General features: G+C 33.8%; 2 protein-coding genes across 4 annotated transcripts; both read left to right on the top strand.

Moving 5' to 3' along the window:
- Nucleotides 1-874: 874 nt before the first annotated feature.
- Nucleotides 875-6658, top strand: LOC121246840 (pyruvate dehydrogenase (acetyl-transferring) kinase, mitochondrial-like). Of its 2 annotated transcripts, none has more exons than XM_041145134.1 (6): nucleotides 875-1501; nucleotides 2453-2711; nucleotides 2868-3048; nucleotides 3360-3507; nucleotides 4888-5101; nucleotides 6446-6658. In XM_041145134.1, exons 1-6 carry the CDS (start codon nucleotides 1253-1255, stop codon nucleotides 6502-6504), a joined length of 1110 nt encoding a protein of 369 aa, XP_041001068.1. In that variant the 5' UTR covers nucleotides 875-1252; the 3' UTR covers nucleotides 6505-6658. The 2 variants fall into 2 exon arrangements, with proteins under 2 accessions (XP_041001068.1, XP_041001069.1); XM_041145135.1 differs by having other exon boundaries at nucleotides 950-1501; nucleotides 6427-6658.
- A 3248-nt stretch (nucleotides 6659-9906) lies between these two features.
- LOC121246129 (rRNA-processing protein fcf2-like) lies at nucleotides 9907-16405 on the top strand. Of its 2 annotated transcripts, none has more exons than XM_041144143.1 (6): nucleotides 9907-10110; nucleotides 12783-13013; nucleotides 13341-13401; nucleotides 14947-15024; nucleotides 15140-15255; nucleotides 15980-16405. In XM_041144143.1, the coding sequence occupies exons 2-6, from the start codon at nucleotides 12784-12786 to the stop codon at nucleotides 16086-16088; spliced, it is 594 nt and encodes a 197-aa protein (XP_041000077.1). In that variant the 5' UTR covers nucleotides 9907-10110; nucleotide 12783; the 3' UTR covers nucleotides 16089-16405. The 2 variants fall into 2 exon arrangements, with proteins under 2 accessions (XP_041000077.1, XP_041000078.1); XM_041144144.1 differs by having other exon boundaries at nucleotides 9933-10101; nucleotides 12781-13013.
- Nucleotides 16406-17237: the final 832 nt, after the last annotated feature.

Genomic DNA, 17237 nt, shown 5'->3' with positions numbered 1-17237 from the left:
ACAGTATCTTTACATATTTAGATAGGTAATGTTTACTATCTATTGATTATTTGATCATTTATTTCTCTCTCTTTCCACTTGCTCTCTCTCTCAAGAGAAGGAAAAACATTAACTTAATTAAATTAAATTAAAACTTAATATATGATCAGTATAATTACAAAATATGAAAAATAAAAATAAAAATTATTATTATTAAAAAATAATATTTTATTATTATTTTGACTAATAAATAGATAATCCAATATAGAAATCTCTCTTAAATGACAAAGGTAAAAGATAAAATATGTAATTTTAGTCAAATTTTATCTTATCATGATCTTTACCTACACCATTACTAATGCTGTAAGAACTGAGTATCTATGCATATGGAGAAGCTCCAATATCTAACCAAAATATTGAAATCACATGCACTTGCGTTTAATCCACCTCCAAAAGTCCCAAGTAATTAAACCAAACCCAACATAAAAAAGAAAAGAAAAAGAGAAAAACAACGAAAGTGTGTGCATTATTGACTTTGAAGATGAGATCCCACGAGTTGTGTGCATTTAATGTCTTTCTTGCTTTAAATTCTAAAACTTGAATAGAAAATCTAAATTATGTTTTGGTAACATTTGACTTTTGAGGGAATGTTTAATTTGTTTTTATTTTTTTTTCACTTAATAGAGGAGGTAAAATATTTAAATAATTTTTTTTATTGATTACTATTTATTACCTGACACTTTATATTCTATGAAAAATATTTTACATTTTATTTAAAAACTATCAAGTATGGTTGAATAGTGACTGTTTTATAACAAAATCTGAAATATTTTAATGATAAATATTATTTTCTATTTTGTATTATTATTTGGATGACTAATTTATTTTTAATCTTATTTAAAGGTAACTACTAACAACACTATTCAACTACCTCGTACTATGTAGGCCAAGTTCACCGTTTTGCGTAACGTTTCGATATTGTTTGGATGAGGTTGAGAACCTAACCATGTTTTCTTCTTAGCCCTTTAGGCTTTTACCCAACTCGCGTTTCTCTCTTTGCTGTTTGCATTACCAAAAAGAATTCAATCCACTTTCTTATCTCTCCATCCGTAAAATCCCGAAGGGAAGAAAGTGAGAGGGAGTACAAAAAAAGTCGTTCTGCGCCCACGACATAAATCCCTATGCCGGTTTCGCATTGTGTGCTTCGCTTGCATGTTGTTTGTATTCTTGGTATCAAATTGCGGTACTCGCTTCTGGGTCGTGTTGGCGAGGCATGGCGGCCAAGAAACTGTGTGAGTCTTTCTCCAAAAGCTTTATCGAGGAGGTGCAACGATGGGGGTGTATGAAGCAGACTGGCGTGAGCTTGAGGCACATGATGGAGTTTGGGTCCGATCCCAGCCACAGGAATTTGCTAATCTCCGCTCAGTTTCTTCACAAGGAGCTCCCCATTAGAATTGCCAGGAGGGCCATCGAGCTCGAAAGCCTGCCTTATAGCTTATCTGAAAAACCTGCCGTTTTGAAGGTACTTTGCATTATTTTCGGATTTTGAGTTTTGTTTTGGGTTGTTTTTTCTTTTTATGTTTTATGTTTTGGTTTTAAATTTATAATTTTTCTTGTGTGTGTGTGACCATATAGTCCACAGTGAGAGAGAATTGAGAAAAGTTGGATTAACATTTCTTTATTAGACAAGTTTATATATTTTTACTTTAAAATTTGATCCCGCGTGTTGGGTTCTAGATATTTGTTTATTATAGTATAGATATGGATATTCTGCTGTTTGGGCTTTAATTTTATAACTTCCGGAAAAGAAAAAGGTTTTGATTATAGAAACAATTTTGCATGCACCGCCTCCTATGGAATTTTTCAGATAATGGTTTTGCTGCTGTCAGTACACAATCTATCAGAGGAATCTGGCGTTGATGTATGATTTTTTCCTGTCTACACTATACCGAACAGTTAGCATTATGGAATCACCTTTCTTGCTTTTAAAAGCTACGATCAATGCATTTTGTGTTTTCAAAAGGGAAAAGTGATGTGAGATTGTTCGGCTAATTATGCCTGGGTTTTGCTGTTGCCTGTTTTTGCCTTAATTTTAAATGAATGTTGCCTGTTTGCTAATTGCTTGGGACATGGCAGCTTCTTTTTAAATCCTCTACTAATTATGGTACAGTGAACTTTCTCTTTTAATATTTTGGATTTACACGGAAAGTAATGTTGGAATTTCTGATATCGTGACTGTTTCTTTTTAAATGCTCTACTAACATTAGTATAGGGATGTTTCTCTCGTAATGTTTTAGATTTATACAGTGAGTAATGTGGAAATGATTCCATGGATGACCTCACTTATGTATAATTTCGTCTATGGGAGAGGGACTCGGTTTGAGTTGATAGGTGACTTGTTGGATGTTAAAGGGAGGGTTTGGTCTCACGTATTGAGTGTGCACTCACTTTGGGTAAATTTTTCACTCTTAAGGTTCGAGATTGGTATCTTGATTCTTATCGCGACCTTAGATCCTTTCCCGAGATCAAGGACACAAATGATGAGAAGGAATTTACTCAAATGATTAAGGCAATCAAGGTGAGACACAACAATGTGGTCCCTATGATGGCTTTGGGGGTTCAACAGTTGAAGAAAGGCATGGATCCGAAGATCGTCTACGAGGATCTTGATGAGATTGATCAGTTTCTAGATCGCTTTTACATGTCAAGAATAGGGATTCGCATGCTTATTGGTTAGTTATAATTTTCTTTCCTTCTTACTTTATTCGATTGCTTTCCCAATTGGTATGTTCAGCTAGTTCTTTGTCTTTTTGCACCATATTAATTGCATTGCTCTTGTCAGTGAGTTCTAACATATTTTATTTGCTTCAAATTTTGGTGAAAATTAGGGCAACATGTGGAGTTGCACAATCCTAATCCCCCTCCTCATTGTGTGGGTTATATACATACAAAAATGTCTCCATTGGAGGTAGCACGAACTGCCAGTGAAGATGCCCGTGCTATTTGTTTGCGCGAGTATGGCAGTGCCCCCAATGTTAATATATATGGGGATCCCATTTTTACATTTCCGTAAGTTATGTTGTATGTATTCGTTTCTCTCAGATTTTATTTAGGTGCTGTGTTTCTAAATTTTCCTTCCCTTTGGTTTTTCTCACCTGTTTTTGAAGTAAAGTCTCAGTTGCCCATTCATTTTCCTCCTTTTTCTAATTCTGTCATTTGCCAAAGTTTTCTGTTCCCCATTCCTTGTGTTAGGGATATTCCTTCAAGAAACTTTGCCTTGATATGACCTATATGTCTATTAGTAGTGAGCTGAGATTTACAAAAGTTAGACCACTTGCTTTCTCTGTTGTTATGCAATGTTCTGTTTGCTTTCATAACAGGTACGTTCCAACACACTTGCATCTTATGGTGTTTGAGTTGGTCAAGAACTCCTTGCGTGCTGTCCAAGAGCATTTCATGGACTCGGACAAAGTTGCACCTCCTATTAGAATAATAGTGGCTGGTGGTGTAGAAGATGTTACTATCAAGGTATTGATCATTGCTAATATATACAATCAAAGTTGTACCCCTCTTTGCTCGTTGACATCAATAGCCTATGAAATTAGTTTTCATGAATTTTTTTTCACTCGTCAAAAATGACTTTCACGAAATCTTCAGTTGTTACAAAATTGATAGGGTATTTTGTTTAACATCCCACACAAAAGACTAAAACTAATTTTTTTTTTTTTTTTATTTGTTAGTTTCCCCCACTCTGAATCCACCCTTCCATTTTTTAATGGGTCAAATACGAAAACAGTCCTTACGTTTTGTATGGTTATATTTTTTCTTCTTTGGTTTTTAATTTTATCATTTTGCTAGTTGGATTTTACAATTTATCAGAGTGCCTCTATCAGATTTTCGTTTTACTATTATAATGGAGATGTTGATATGGCAAGTCACGTGGCTAAAAAAGATACTTAGAAAATCAATTTTTTCAAAATGCATAAATAAGAACCTATGGAAACAGAAACATGAAAAACAGAAGCACAAAATAATTGAAAATTGAAAAGAAAAACATAAAACCAAAAATCGAAGAAACATTAGCCCATGTTTGGATGCAGAAGTAAACCTTCTACAGTAGTTTAGTTTTCCAAATATTTCCTCAACTTACTCCCAAACATATAAAACTTCTCAACTCAATATATTTCATCTCTATATTAAAATATATTATTTCAATACAAACTAACCTTAATTTAAATAATAAATAACATTAAAATACTATAAAAGTTCGTTCTTTATATATTTTTAAATTGGGACCCACATTTACACACAAAACCTATAAAACTTTCATTTCTTTTTCAATTTCTTCACTATTCATAAAAAACTTTCCAACATTTTCATCCAAACGTCCCCCAAAATTAAAAACTTCAGAAACTGGAAAAGCAGAAAATATCTATGATTCTTTATATAAAAAAAGAGGCAATTCCTCTCCTCGAACCTAGGTACCGCCTAGGTGGCCAACGTGCGCTTGGGCAGGTAGACCAAGGCCTCACCTAGGTGGACTGGGTGGGGAGGGTTTTTATGTGATTTTTTTTTTTAAACGTTCTTTTTAGTTGTTAAATTTTATTCTTTTTTAAGTGTATGGCATGCCATGTGTAGACCGGTGGCTATGGTATTTCTGATAAATTAGCTAAAGGACATCTAATAGAGGGACCTAATTGATAGAAGTTTAAAAGCCAGGGAGCAAAATTATAAAATTAGAAATGTAAGGAGCACAAAGATAATTGAGAAAACCTAGGGATTGTCTTGTATGTAACCCTTTATTTTTTGTCTTTTTCCTGATGTTACATGCCACTTTTAGTAATTTTTTTGATTTAGTTTCTTTTGACAGAAGAAATGGTCAATAAATTGTTCTGACTGGCATAATAGGTATCGGATGAAGGGGGCGGCATACCAAGAAGTGGGCTCTCCAAAATTTTCACATATCTTTACAGCACTGCAAAAAACCCAATGGATGAGGACTCAGATCTTGGTACTGCTAATGCAGTGACAATGGCTGGATATGGATATGGACTTCCAATAAGTCGCCTGTATGCTCGGTATTTTGGAGGAGATCTCCAAATTATCTCTATGGAAGGATATGGTGAGTTTGAGCTTTTTTTTTTTTTTTTTTTGCTCCAGACTTTAATCATTTTTTTATAAGTAAACAGACTTTAATCATTCAGAATGATTTCATACTCTTTAAGTCTTAGCTGTCTCAAACACCTAGGGGTTGGTTCAAGTGGTAAAGGCCTTGGGCTTAGGGGTATACTCCCCTCAGGTCTAAGGTTCAAATCCCTTTGGGTGCAAACAATCTCTAGGGGCCATCGGATTGAGGGATTTTCTTATTGAATTACCCGATGTGCACTTGCGGGAAACTCCTTGCCGAGAGCCTGTGTACCACCGGGATTAGTCGAGATGCTGTTCCTGGATACCTGGTGCCAATAAAAAAAAAAAAGTCTCAACTGTCTCAAATGTTTACACCATTGGACTAGCACTTCGGGCTTGACATTCAAAAGTCTCACAGTTTATAATGTTTGGTGGATACATCAAAGATATGTAGAAGATTTTGAGCTAATTCTCGTTTCCATACTGAATTAGCTTGGTGCACTTCAATATAGTTGTGTTTGTGTTTCATCTGGAAATGTCAGGTTCAATATTTTGCTTTTTATCATTGATTTTGATATGTTAAAAACCAATAAGTTAAAAACCAAGGAAGATAGCCATTCGGCCTAGGTGAGTTTGGAATTATAGCGGTAATTGCTGGAAATAGAAAACCTTGTCATTTGTTGTATCTAAAATATCACTATTTTAGGCTTGGCAATGGTTATTTCACTCGGTCCATCCCTGCAGGATTTCGTCATGAATGCCAGGAGCCACAAGAACATATATATTATATATAAGATCAGAAGAGATTATCAATTCAAAGAACTTGATGTCTGTGCGTGCTTTCATGTTTTTGTAATTAGCAGTGTTTTTAATTTACATTACAACACCTGGGCAATATTATCCTTAGATCTTCTAACTCATTCTGGGTGTTGACAAGCTGATGGACAGACAACTAAAAAAGTTAAGTGCTGCATTATATGTACACATTATGATATGCTTTTGCACCTCAACTGCAATTTAATCATCATTTTTGCATGCACAAGGAATTGGTTTCTTCCTCATGGGTGCAAACAATCCTTTGAGGCCACACCTCTTGGTGAAAAGTTAGCGATTTAACTAGTTTTGTGTAGGGAAACTTCCGAGAGTGCGGTGCACGGGACCGGGGTTTACTCTACAGGAATGGGTCCGAAGGGTCCTGTCTTAGAGAGGATCCTGATATAAAAATAAATAAATAAATAAATAGTTTCTATCGGAATGTTTGTTGTCTTGTGTTCTTTTTCCTTTCATTTTATCCACCCATGACTTTTGACTCATCTGTAGATCTGCAATGTGCATGCAGGGACTGATGCATATCTCCATCTCTCTCGCTTGGGAGATTCGCAAGAACCATTGCCATGAACCTAAGCTGCAGCTCTAAAAAATCAACAATACACTGCAGTTATCATGACAACTCATGGAAATATAAAATAATACAACGAGGGCAAATGTTTGGATGTAAAAGAGACGGATTACTGTCAATTTTCAAGCCTAATAAATTGGCAGTTGCGTATTATCTGTCTTTCCGTTCCTCTATTTTTTTTTTTTTTCCTTCCTTGTATATACTTCATTAAGTGCATTGTTTACATAAAAATATATCTATAAATGCATAAAATCGTAACAAGTAGTAAAGTGTTTTAAAGAAAACGGATATCGAACCCATAGGGAATAATTATGCTATTGAGTATTAGAATTGATTAAATTAATTACTATTTGGAAAATCAAAATTTGAAAAATCAAAATTTGAAAAATGATTTATTAAACTGAAGAAAAGAATATTAAAATTTAGATTTTAAAAATAATAAAAATACATTTAGAGCGTTTGACTTCACCTATCAAATCTCATATAGTTTATTCTTCTTTGTTATAGAATCTCAATAATTCTAAGTTGATAAAAATCTCTTAACTATTCAATATTTTCTCTCGAATAGTATAAAAAATATCTGCAACCAAAAACTCCATATCTTCATGTATATTTAACTAATTGGAGACTCATTAAGTTCTTTAAATTTTTCTTAAAAATCACACTAGTCGTGGGCATCTCTGCTTTCGCTAAATTAATGGTGTTTAATCACAAATCACCTCTCGGTCCCATTGTGATTTAATAGTAAAAATAATAGTTAGCTAAAAAATTGCAAGCATTAAGAATAATAAATAAATACTCAATCATGGAAATATAGAAAATAAAATAACTTGGAATATAAACTGTGTTTAATGCTAGGTTACATCAAAACTCTAGAAAATAGAATTAGTTCTTAATGGAATTGAAAAGAAAAAGAATAAAACTAGCGTTCTTCTTTGAAGTCTGTTGATGAAGCATGAGGCTCTCTCTACAAATAAAAGAGACACTTTGGATTGAAAAAAGAGTTGCGCTACACATGAAATATGAGGATAAAATGATAAAATTATATATTTTTAAATGGTGTACAGAACGTGGAACTTCTATTTAGAATTTTTCCTAAAAAAACACTTGAAAAGGGGTTGTACTTACCAGCCCACCCACTACTTAATAAAACAATAACAAATTAACAATATTTAGCTAAAGACCATTCTACCTGACCAACCTGAGAACTGCTAGGTACAGTCTGTTGAAGGGCTTTCCGTGTACTCCATAGTTTGTCCTATTATCCATGTCAGCTTATGTCAAATGACCAAAATGCCATCCTCCCCGATACCCAGAAAAATAGTATACGCAGGAACTCAACTCTTTTTTATTTGGTTTTGCCGCTGCCTAGCTCGACTGTCTCTCTTTGCCGTTCGAAATCTGACATCGTGATCAGCTCCTCCATCATTGGCGTTGTCCTCAGTTCCTCACCAGTGACGCCGGTAACGTAGACCCAGCCCAGCCTAGCCCACTTTTCCACCAATTTATTTGAGTTCGTCTTTTCTCCCTTTTTTAGAAAATGAGTTATACTCATGCTTGCTATGTTGAAATCGGCTGCATTTATCGATTTTTTTTTTTTGTGAACTCACATGAAAAGTGATACTTTAGGGTCTAATTCCTTCCATTTAGCATCTGAATCTTCATACTTTTTTGTTTCTCGAAGTATGAACAATCGTTTCCTAGATTATTAACACGCCAAAGTTCATATTTAGAGTAATAATAGAGTAAATAAAATGTTTATAAAGAATTTAAGATCAAGTTTGCTGAGTCTACGAGGAAAAGATTTCCAAACCTTCCAAACTGATGCAAAATGAAATCACAAACCTCATACCTATTGACCGACGGTGGTGGAAGGGTCCCTTTATGGCGTCGTGGTCAGCTCGATGGGGACAAAAATGGAATGGCCAGCAACTTAGAAATCATCATCCAACTCAAAAATCATCGGTCAAAAGTGGCGTCGTGGTCTGCTACGGTTTCTTCACACCATTTCAATAGCAGTTCTTGATATCAATTTGATTTTCTTCCTTGTACGCGAAAAAGCCAACTCCCTCAGTTTAATAAAACGAATCGTTTTGAATACGTTGGGCGTGTGCGTGCAGACCTCTATTTGGGGACTGCAACAAGAATTTCTCAACCTAAAATAAGAACTAACCAACATAGCCATTTTCCCCTTCACATAAATACCAAACTTTTCTTATTTTGACTTTCAGACATGAACCCTAAAATTAAATTGGTGCACTCTAGGGGTGTAAATTTGAATCGGAAAATCGGACCGGACCGGTTGGACCGATTTTGAACTGGTCCGATTCGGGAACAGTTCTTGTAACTGTAAAACCGGCCGGACCCAGTTTGGTCCCAGTTCCATGGTTTCCAAGATCGGACTGGCCCGGTTGGGAAAAAAAAATAATAAAAATTATATATATATATAAGTTTTATACAAAATTAATATTATACAAAATATTTTTTATATATAAGTTTTATATATAATATATAATTATATATGAAATAATTTCATGTTATAATTTATAAATTATAACATAAAATGTTAATTTTAAATATGAACATTTGTAATTTGTTTGATCATATGTTATTAATATAATTATATAGAAAATAAAGTTATTATAATTTATAAAATAAAATTTTAATCTTAAATATGAAAATTTAATTTATCATATGCTTTAAACATAAAATATATATTTAAATTATTAATAACATTTTATTTATAGCTATACTAATATATAACTAATTATACTGATATATTATATATAGCTAAATAATCACTATACTAAATAATCACATATAAAATAATGATATAGTAATTAGTTAATACTAATTACTAATACTATCACTATAATAAATTACTATACTAATACTATCACAATAATACTATCAATAATATAGTTATAATAAATTAAACTCACTATAATAATTAACAAATACTAATATAACAATTAACAAACTCATTATAGCTATAGTTATACTTATATTATATAACTATACTAATAGTATAATATTAATACTATTATATAGTCTAACTAATACAAATAATCTAATATAGACTATAGTTATATTTATACTAATATAGTTATACTAAATCACTGAAACTAATACTAATATAATAGTATCACTATAATAGTATAATATATAGTTAGTATTATAATATATAATATAGCATACTATATATTAATATCACTATATACTATATATATATATATAAAATATATACTATACTATATATTATATATATTATGCATATAGACTAAATTTTAATCCCAAAGGCCAAACGGCGTCATTTAATAGGGTTATATATAAATATATATATATATATATATATATATTATATATATATATATTACGGTCCCCCAAACCTCCCCCCTCTCCTCTCTGCCCGCTCGACCATCTCTGCTCTGCCTCTCGAGTCCCTGAGTCGTCGCAGCCGTTTCTCACGCTCAGCCCCTCTCTCACGCTGTCAACAGCCCCTAGCCGTCGACACTGTTGGTCCGTTCTGTTCTCCTCCGCTTCCAGTTGTTCCCGAGGCTACAGAATCACAGGTATTGTTTTCCCCTCTCTCGGCGAGCTAATCGGTATGTGAACATATATGTGCTTTTTAATTTTCAAAATCTTACATTCACTTCATGAATCATTGCAATGTTTCAATTCATTGCTAATTGAATCATTTCATGTAGGTTTTTTTTTTTTTTTAATCGAATTTACAGATTTGAGATTTAGGGTTTTTTACAGATTTCAAAATCTGATTAGGGTTTATATTTATAGTTTTTGTCTATAGCTCCCCATCAAGCTGAATCTATATTTTATAATTGTGGAAGGTATAATTTTATATTTTATATTTTAGGATTTAGGGTTTATATATGTTGTATAGCTCCCCATCGAGGATGAACATGTATAGTTCCCCATCCAGCTGAAAATAGCTTGATTTCTTTCATTTTTGCTTTTGTGGGTAATTTTGTTTGTTTGTTCATATATATTTATTAGTAGATTTGAACCTGATAAATTTTTTTGGGTTGCATGGATGTCAATCAGTGATTCTACTGGTTTGGTTTCTTGTGTGTTCTGTGTTGTCTTGAATCATTACAATGTTTTCTTGCATTATGTGTATTCTCTATTTGAATTTCTTTATGTGTGTATTCTTTATGATCTTTCTTGCATTGTGTGTATTCTCTATTTGAATTTTCTGCTATTGCATTGATGATTTTTCTTTCTCTATTAATCTTTATTCTGTGTGTATTGATATAAGGAACCCAGAAGCTTTTTCTCTTATGTTATGTAACGAGAGGCAGGGTACTTTGCCCTTTTGGCTTGTTGTTACAGTTCATGTACTTGAGATTTCTTTATATCAATTTATTTGGTGTCCATTGAACACTTATAAAAAAAAGTCAGTTTTGGTTGATCCTTCTTCCTTTTTTTTTTTTTTTTTTTTTTTTTTTTTTTTTTTTTTTTTTTTGTATTTTTCAATGTTGTGAATAACGTACATACCGGCCGGTATAACGGGTATTTGCCGTACCGGCCACTGGGCCGATATAGGTACTATATATATATTTCGTACCAACCTAAATATCGGTTGTACCGGCCTTTAATTTTTTTTTTTAATTTTTTCAAATTACACGCTTATTTTTTGACCCCCAATTCAGACTAGACTATTTATAATTTATATATATATGTATTTATATATAATTTATTCCTATATAGACTATTATTTTAGAATATAATTATATATATAATTTATTCATATATCGACTATCCCGAAATGGCTCACGAAACGGTATCGGTATCGAAATATTTCGTTCGAATGCCTTGACCGGTACGCCATCTGGTACGGTATTCAAAACATTGGTATTTTTTATGAACTGGCATCAATATGTGCACAACTGCATATGGTAAAAACTTTAATGAGCTTCTGATTTAGGGTTTATTTTGTTGTTACAGTTTTTTTTTTTTAATATCAGATTTTATATTTTTATAGCAGATTTTTCTATAGCAGTTTTTTTGTTGTAACAGATTTTTTTATAGCACATTTTTTTATGGCAGCAGATTTTTTACATGGGAGCAATTTTTTTTATGGTAAATTTTTTTTTTTATGGTAGATGATTAAAATTAGAAAACCGGACCGAACCGGACTGAAATCGGTAAAATCAGAAGTATCAGTTTAGGAAAGTAACCGGTGCGTAATCGATTTTTAAAAATGTAAAACCGGTACGGATTCGGTCTTAAATTTTGTCTAAAGCTGGACCGGACCGGTTACACCTCCCCTCCCTCTCTCTCTCTCTCTCTCTGCCCCCTCTAACACTGCATCTTCCATATCCTCTCCCACTGTCTCGCCATCTAGCTCTCCGTTATTGAAGAAGGCTGCATCTTCTCTCCTCGTGTCGTCGTCTTGCCGAAGTTCCACCAACAACGGCCGCCACAATCTTCCTCTCTCGGTTTCTCTCCGTCTCGCAAATCCTCTGTTCCGCTTCCCTCTCCTTTTCTCTTTCCATCACTCAGTCCGAATCTCATCCAGAAAATCAGGTATTACTGCAACCCTCCAAGAAATTATGTATTACAGAAGCATACCCACCGATTGTTTGTGGAATCGTCTGAGCCAATTTTTTTTTTTTTTTTTTTTTCCTTAGATCTAGTATTGTATCAAACCCACCCTGTTTGTGGAACTGTCTAACGAATTTTGTTTTTGCTGTTTTTTTTTGGGTAAGATCTACACATGCATTACAGATTTGGTTTGGATTTGGTTTGGTTTGTATTATTTGGAATCGTCTGATCATATTTTATTTTGTAAATGTAGACTTGGATTACAGATTTTAAATGGATTTGGTTTGATTTCATGTATAATCTGTATTATTTTTTTTTTTTTACTGAAGTTGTAGAATTTGAAAGATCTTACAGATTATCTTTGGGTTTTGTTTTCTCTGACTCAGATGCGTATGATCTATCTAATCATACTGCACAAATTCATATATGTTCGATTGAGAGAGAAAAGAACAAAGCATACCCACAAGGTTGCCGAGATTCAGAAAGAGGAAGAGTAAATAGGAAGAAAAAGGAAGACGAAAAAACACTATTGCTTTTTACATTCACGCTTTTAATATAGAATAGATATATCTTAACAAACAGAAGGAGAGTAATAATTGATTGGGGCTCCTGATTTTTATTTATTTTGCTTGTATTATATATGCGTGTTGATGTTTGATATCTGAGCCGTTGATTTTGAATAATTTTTTTCCTTTGCTTTTTCCAAACCTAGAATGCCTGAGAGCAAACCAGTGATTGGGCTATCATGGGAACCGAAGTTGCCAACTTCGTCGGCAGGAACCCATAATGGGTCTGTGAGCAAATCCCAGAACCAAACTGAAGCGAGTGCTCTTTGGAGACTGCCATCCGAGCTTGTTGATGGACTTTTCGTCCCTCCAAATGACCCAAGAAAGTTAAACAAGTTGATGAGAAAGCAACTCAAAGATACTACCGGCAAGAGTTGGTATGCCAATGTGTCAATGAGATTATATATTATAGCCTTTTGTTTTTCTTATCATTTGATATGATTGGTTGCTGGGAAAATGGAGGAAAGGAAATATTGAAATTGTGCGAAATTCTTTGCTTATGGTTTTAAGCTATTGACTTCCTGTCTCAACTGACTCGAATAATTTTAGGAGTGGAGGAATTTTTTTTTTTGGTACTCAACTATCAAGATTCTTTTAGAAGTATTATTTTCCTCGTATTAAATCTCAGCAACCAAATAGAGCTCAACCATAATTGAATTCTGTTCTCTTTTTTTTTTTTTGGGTTTGTTGTAAAATGAACATAGGTATGAGATGCCCGCACAGACCATTACCCCGGAGATTGAAAAGGATCTGCGGTTACTAAAGGTTTGTTGACTCTATTTTTGTAGATGTAGATTTTGTGGCACTTGTAACTTTTGCCAGATTATTCTTTAACACTTGGGGGGTTTGCATCGCTGTGACTTGCTTGCTCATCGTTTCAACCTTGTGTGCCTTAGGAATATGCTATTGTTATGCAAATTGGGTCATGGTCATCCAGCAGTGGAAGTAGGGAAATTATTTAAATAATGCCTTGGTTTTTGTAAATTTAGGCCATTATAGCATTCTGTGTTATTAGATGTAATCTTTCTTTATGAGGTAGTTCACTTCACTCTTCAGATAAATTGGAAACTGCAGAAGAAAGATTTTGTAGAAGTTTGAGTACTTCATGTAATGATCTCTGATATATGCACATATCCAAAAAAAGTTCTCTGATAAATGCTTTATTGATTGACTGCATTCATATTTGGCATTATAAAATTTCTGCTTCCTATGTGTCGAATGTAAATGTCGTCTTAACCCTATATAAATAAATAATCAACTGAAACGGAAAACTGATTAATATTTCTACAACATATATAGAACTCAAATTGGTATAGTAATGACTTTACTTCAGCTACCACGGACTCTGATATGCACTTTTTTTTTTTTAAAACAAAATGATATGGATGCACTTGCTTACCTACATATGTATTTGTGACCTTGCACACAACCTCTTGGGTGATAAATTTACCCTGCACTGTCAATAATATTTTCCAGAGATATTGATGCAAGGCATATACAGCTGCCCAACTTTCGTGGAAAATGGCATTGACATAGAGAAGTATCAAACTTCTTATATTCTTAATCGTTGAAGTGATGTGGTTATAATTTAAATAAACCTGGAATCGTTGTATGTGCTGCTCTATCTGGAATATATAAAGTTTCCTTCTGAAAATATTGATTGTTTGATCACTTGTGGGAAATTCCTTGCTGAGGGCATGTGCACCCCTAGGATTAGTCAGGATGCTGTTCCCGGACACCCGGTGCCAATAAAAAAAAAAAATTGGTTGATTCTCTTCATTGTGCTTTCTTTGATCAAAATGAGTGTTCTCTTATCATAAGAAGTTATTTAGTATGCAGGCACATTAGTATGCACCCTTGTGCTTGTATTCTCCCATCATAAGCCGTGTTCCAGAATAAGACTAAACCAAATTCATTTTGGCAGTTCTTTGGATTTGAATCAATCTGATATTCCATCAATTTCTATTTGCTTTTTAATTATGGCTGAACTTCATAGAGGTAAAGTTATTTTACATGTCCAGTTTATCATAAAAGATAAATAATTATACATATGTGGGTAAGTTGTTAATTAATTAAGAACTTATTGTGAGGTGTGCATATGCATGCAGTGGCTTGTGGGCTTATCAAGATAATAGGGGCAGTCCCTAATTGACTTTGATGGTTCATCCACTTGCTAGGAGCTATAAGATTCTGTAACATTCATGTATCCATATATTTTCACAAAAAAAGTTATTCCTTGACTTTGGAATTTATGAGCGTGTTGATTATTATTATTTTTTTGATAAGTTATGAGCGTGTTGATTAATACAGTTGAGAAGTGCCATTGATCCAAAGAGGCACTACAAGAAGGGTGATTCAAAGTCGAAAACACTGCCCAAGTATTTTCAGGCAAGTCTATTTGTGATTCCTGGACTAATGCTAGCCATGTTGGTGCGACTGTGTGGGTATCATTCTTTTGGGTTTGCTTGGCTTGTTCTTAGAATGCTTGGATTTTTGCAATCAGTTGGGCACTGTGGTCGAGTCGGCATCAGACTTCTTTACAGGTAGATTAACGAAGAAGGAGAGGAAGGCAACGATTGCAGATGAGTTACTGTCTGATCATACCCTTGCTAAGTACAGGTGAGATATGCAACTTTGTTTTGTGTGTGGTTCCAAAACCACATTGCAATAAGCTATATGTTGATTAAAGTTTAGATATTAATCTGTACAATGATGCATGATGTTTTCTTTCATGAAAATATGTTTCTTGTCTTGAAAGAGCAGGTGATTACAATGAGTTACAGCTCATCGGCAAAGGGAATAATCTAGAAGCTATTCTGTTCTATAAAAGCATTTGGGTTTCACTTTCGATGTCTTCAGACAGACCAACCCAATAAAAATAAAATCTTTGGACAGACAAATTGTGAAGAAAACACCTATAATTTGAAACATGGTTCTGGCATATATGACACTATAAAGTGTGAGAGAATTTAGTATTAGATTTTTTGTTTTCATAAAAGGGGGGAGACCAGAAATGTGATCTTGTTATTTATGCTTTGTACTTCTTGAAATTATACCCGACAAACTTGGTCATGATTCACCCATTAAAAGCAAGCTAAGATAAGAGTTCAATATTATGTGGCTTACACATTTTGATTGCTGTATTTTGCCTAATCTAATTTATTTTGAATATTTTGGAGGATGTTTTTTCTATGACCTTATGTAAGCTGAGCACGTGGTTTGGACTACGATCCTTGTTTGTATTTGTTTAATCTTTTTTGGATGGCCTGAATATCTTATTAAATAAAGATTTAATTTTGGCTTGTCTGTGCTGCTCTTTTGTTCCTGCTGGAACTGTTTGCAGGAAACGCAAGGTCCAAGAGATAGAAAAAAAGAATCGGCCAGCTGGAAATGATAAATGGAAGAGAAAGGGCCGGCAGTCACGGAAGTACACAAAGCAGAGAAGGCACTGACATATCTTCGCCATTTTTTATCAGATCTTTCCCAACTGTGATTCACATTGAAGAGGATTGTTGGTGTCATGTTAAGAGTCAGAAATATCAAGTTGAAAAAAAGGAGACTCAAGAGAAATATAGAGAAGGCAATCCTTATACCATACAGAGACAGAATTCCTTGACCTGCATGATTTGAACTTCTTAGCTAGAGTCTCTTGTGCTCTCTCTATATTGATTTTGGCACTGCCGCTATTTGTTGCTATTAACTGTTGAGATGTTTTAAGTGTATGCTCTAAAGGTAATATAATAGCCACTTTCTATTGAAAGTTTCTTTAGTTGGCCTGAGCAACTATGACACAATCGAAACCGGCTGTTATTTGTTTTACTCCTCCCTCTCCTATGATACAAGCTAGCTTGTATACCAAATACAGAAGCCATGGATGCAGGTCTTGACCATGAAAAATTGTGTCAGTAAACAAGCCTATTATTTTCCACGAGTCTTTTGCTTTTTTGGGTCAGGCCTAGAAATGACGTAAGCGATGTTCGAAAGCACTGGTTCCTGATCAAGTAGGAGGGGAGTTCTAAGGAGTTGTAAACCCCCAAGATCCCAATTTCACAATCACCGTATAGTGATCACAGAAAGTTCGAGAGCCTCTGCAACTCCTGTAGCCGGTCGATCATCTTGCTTTTCCTCTCCTGCTCTGAAAGCCTAAAATAGCTTTCGGAACTAAGCAAGCAAGTCGAGTATAAGCATGAATTGATTGGACTTCGCTAATAAGAATTCTGGTAGACTACATATTTATTATTCTTAATTAATCAAATTAGGCACGATTCTTTATTTGCAGTAATCAATATGTGTGTCTATCTCTTTCACTTTAAACTCTCTAGTAGGTTAATTTGAATGCATCTGTTGTGTACAATTTCGAGAAATACATATTTATTATTCTTAATTAATCTAATTAGGCACAATTCCTTATTTTCATTAATCAATTTGTGTATCTATCTCTCTCACTTAAGAATTACATATTTATTATTCTTAATTAGTTAAACTAGGCACGATTTATTATTTGCAGTAATTAATTTGTGTATCTATCTCTCTCACTTAAGGCTCTATAGTTTAGACAAGAACTCTAACAGGTTAGTTTGAATGCATCTGTTGTGTAAAAT

This window comes from Juglans microcarpa x Juglans regia, chromosome 1S, assembly GCF_004785595.1.
Source record: "Juglans microcarpa x Juglans regia isolate MS1-56 chromosome 1S, Jm3101_v1.0, whole genome shotgun sequence".
NCBI lineage: Eukaryota > Viridiplantae > Streptophyta > Magnoliopsida > Fagales > Juglandaceae > Juglans > Juglans microcarpa x Juglans regia.
Note: the sequence above shows the minus strand (reverse complement) of the source record. Positions and strands in the feature narration are given on the sequence as shown.

Bases quoted from the DNA above. Each gene is read 5' to 3' on its own strand.
- LOC121246840 (XM_041145134.1), top strand. From the start codon at position 1,253: ATGGCGGCCAAGAAACTGTGTGAGTCTTTCTCCAAAAGCTTTATCGAG. The intron at 3,049-3,359 runs GTAAGTTATGTT...CTTTCATAACAG, and splicing joins GATCCCATTTTTACATTTCC to GTACGTTCCAACACACTTGC. The intron at 5,102-6,445 runs GTGAGTTTGAGC...ATGTGCATGCAG, and splicing joins TATCTCTATGGAAGGATATG to GGACTGATGCATATCTCCAT.
- LOC121246129 (XM_041144143.1), top strand. From the start codon at position 12,784: ATGCCTGAGAGCAAACCAGTGATTGGGCTATCATGGGAACCGAAGTTG. The intron at 13,402-14,946 runs GTTTGTTGACTC...TGATTAATACAG, and splicing joins AGGATCTGCGGTTACTAAAG to TTGAGAAGTGCCATTGATCC. The intron at 15,025-15,139 runs GCAAGTCTATTT...TTTTGCAATCAG, and splicing joins CACTGCCCAAGTATTTTCAG to TTGGGCACTGTGGTCGAGTC.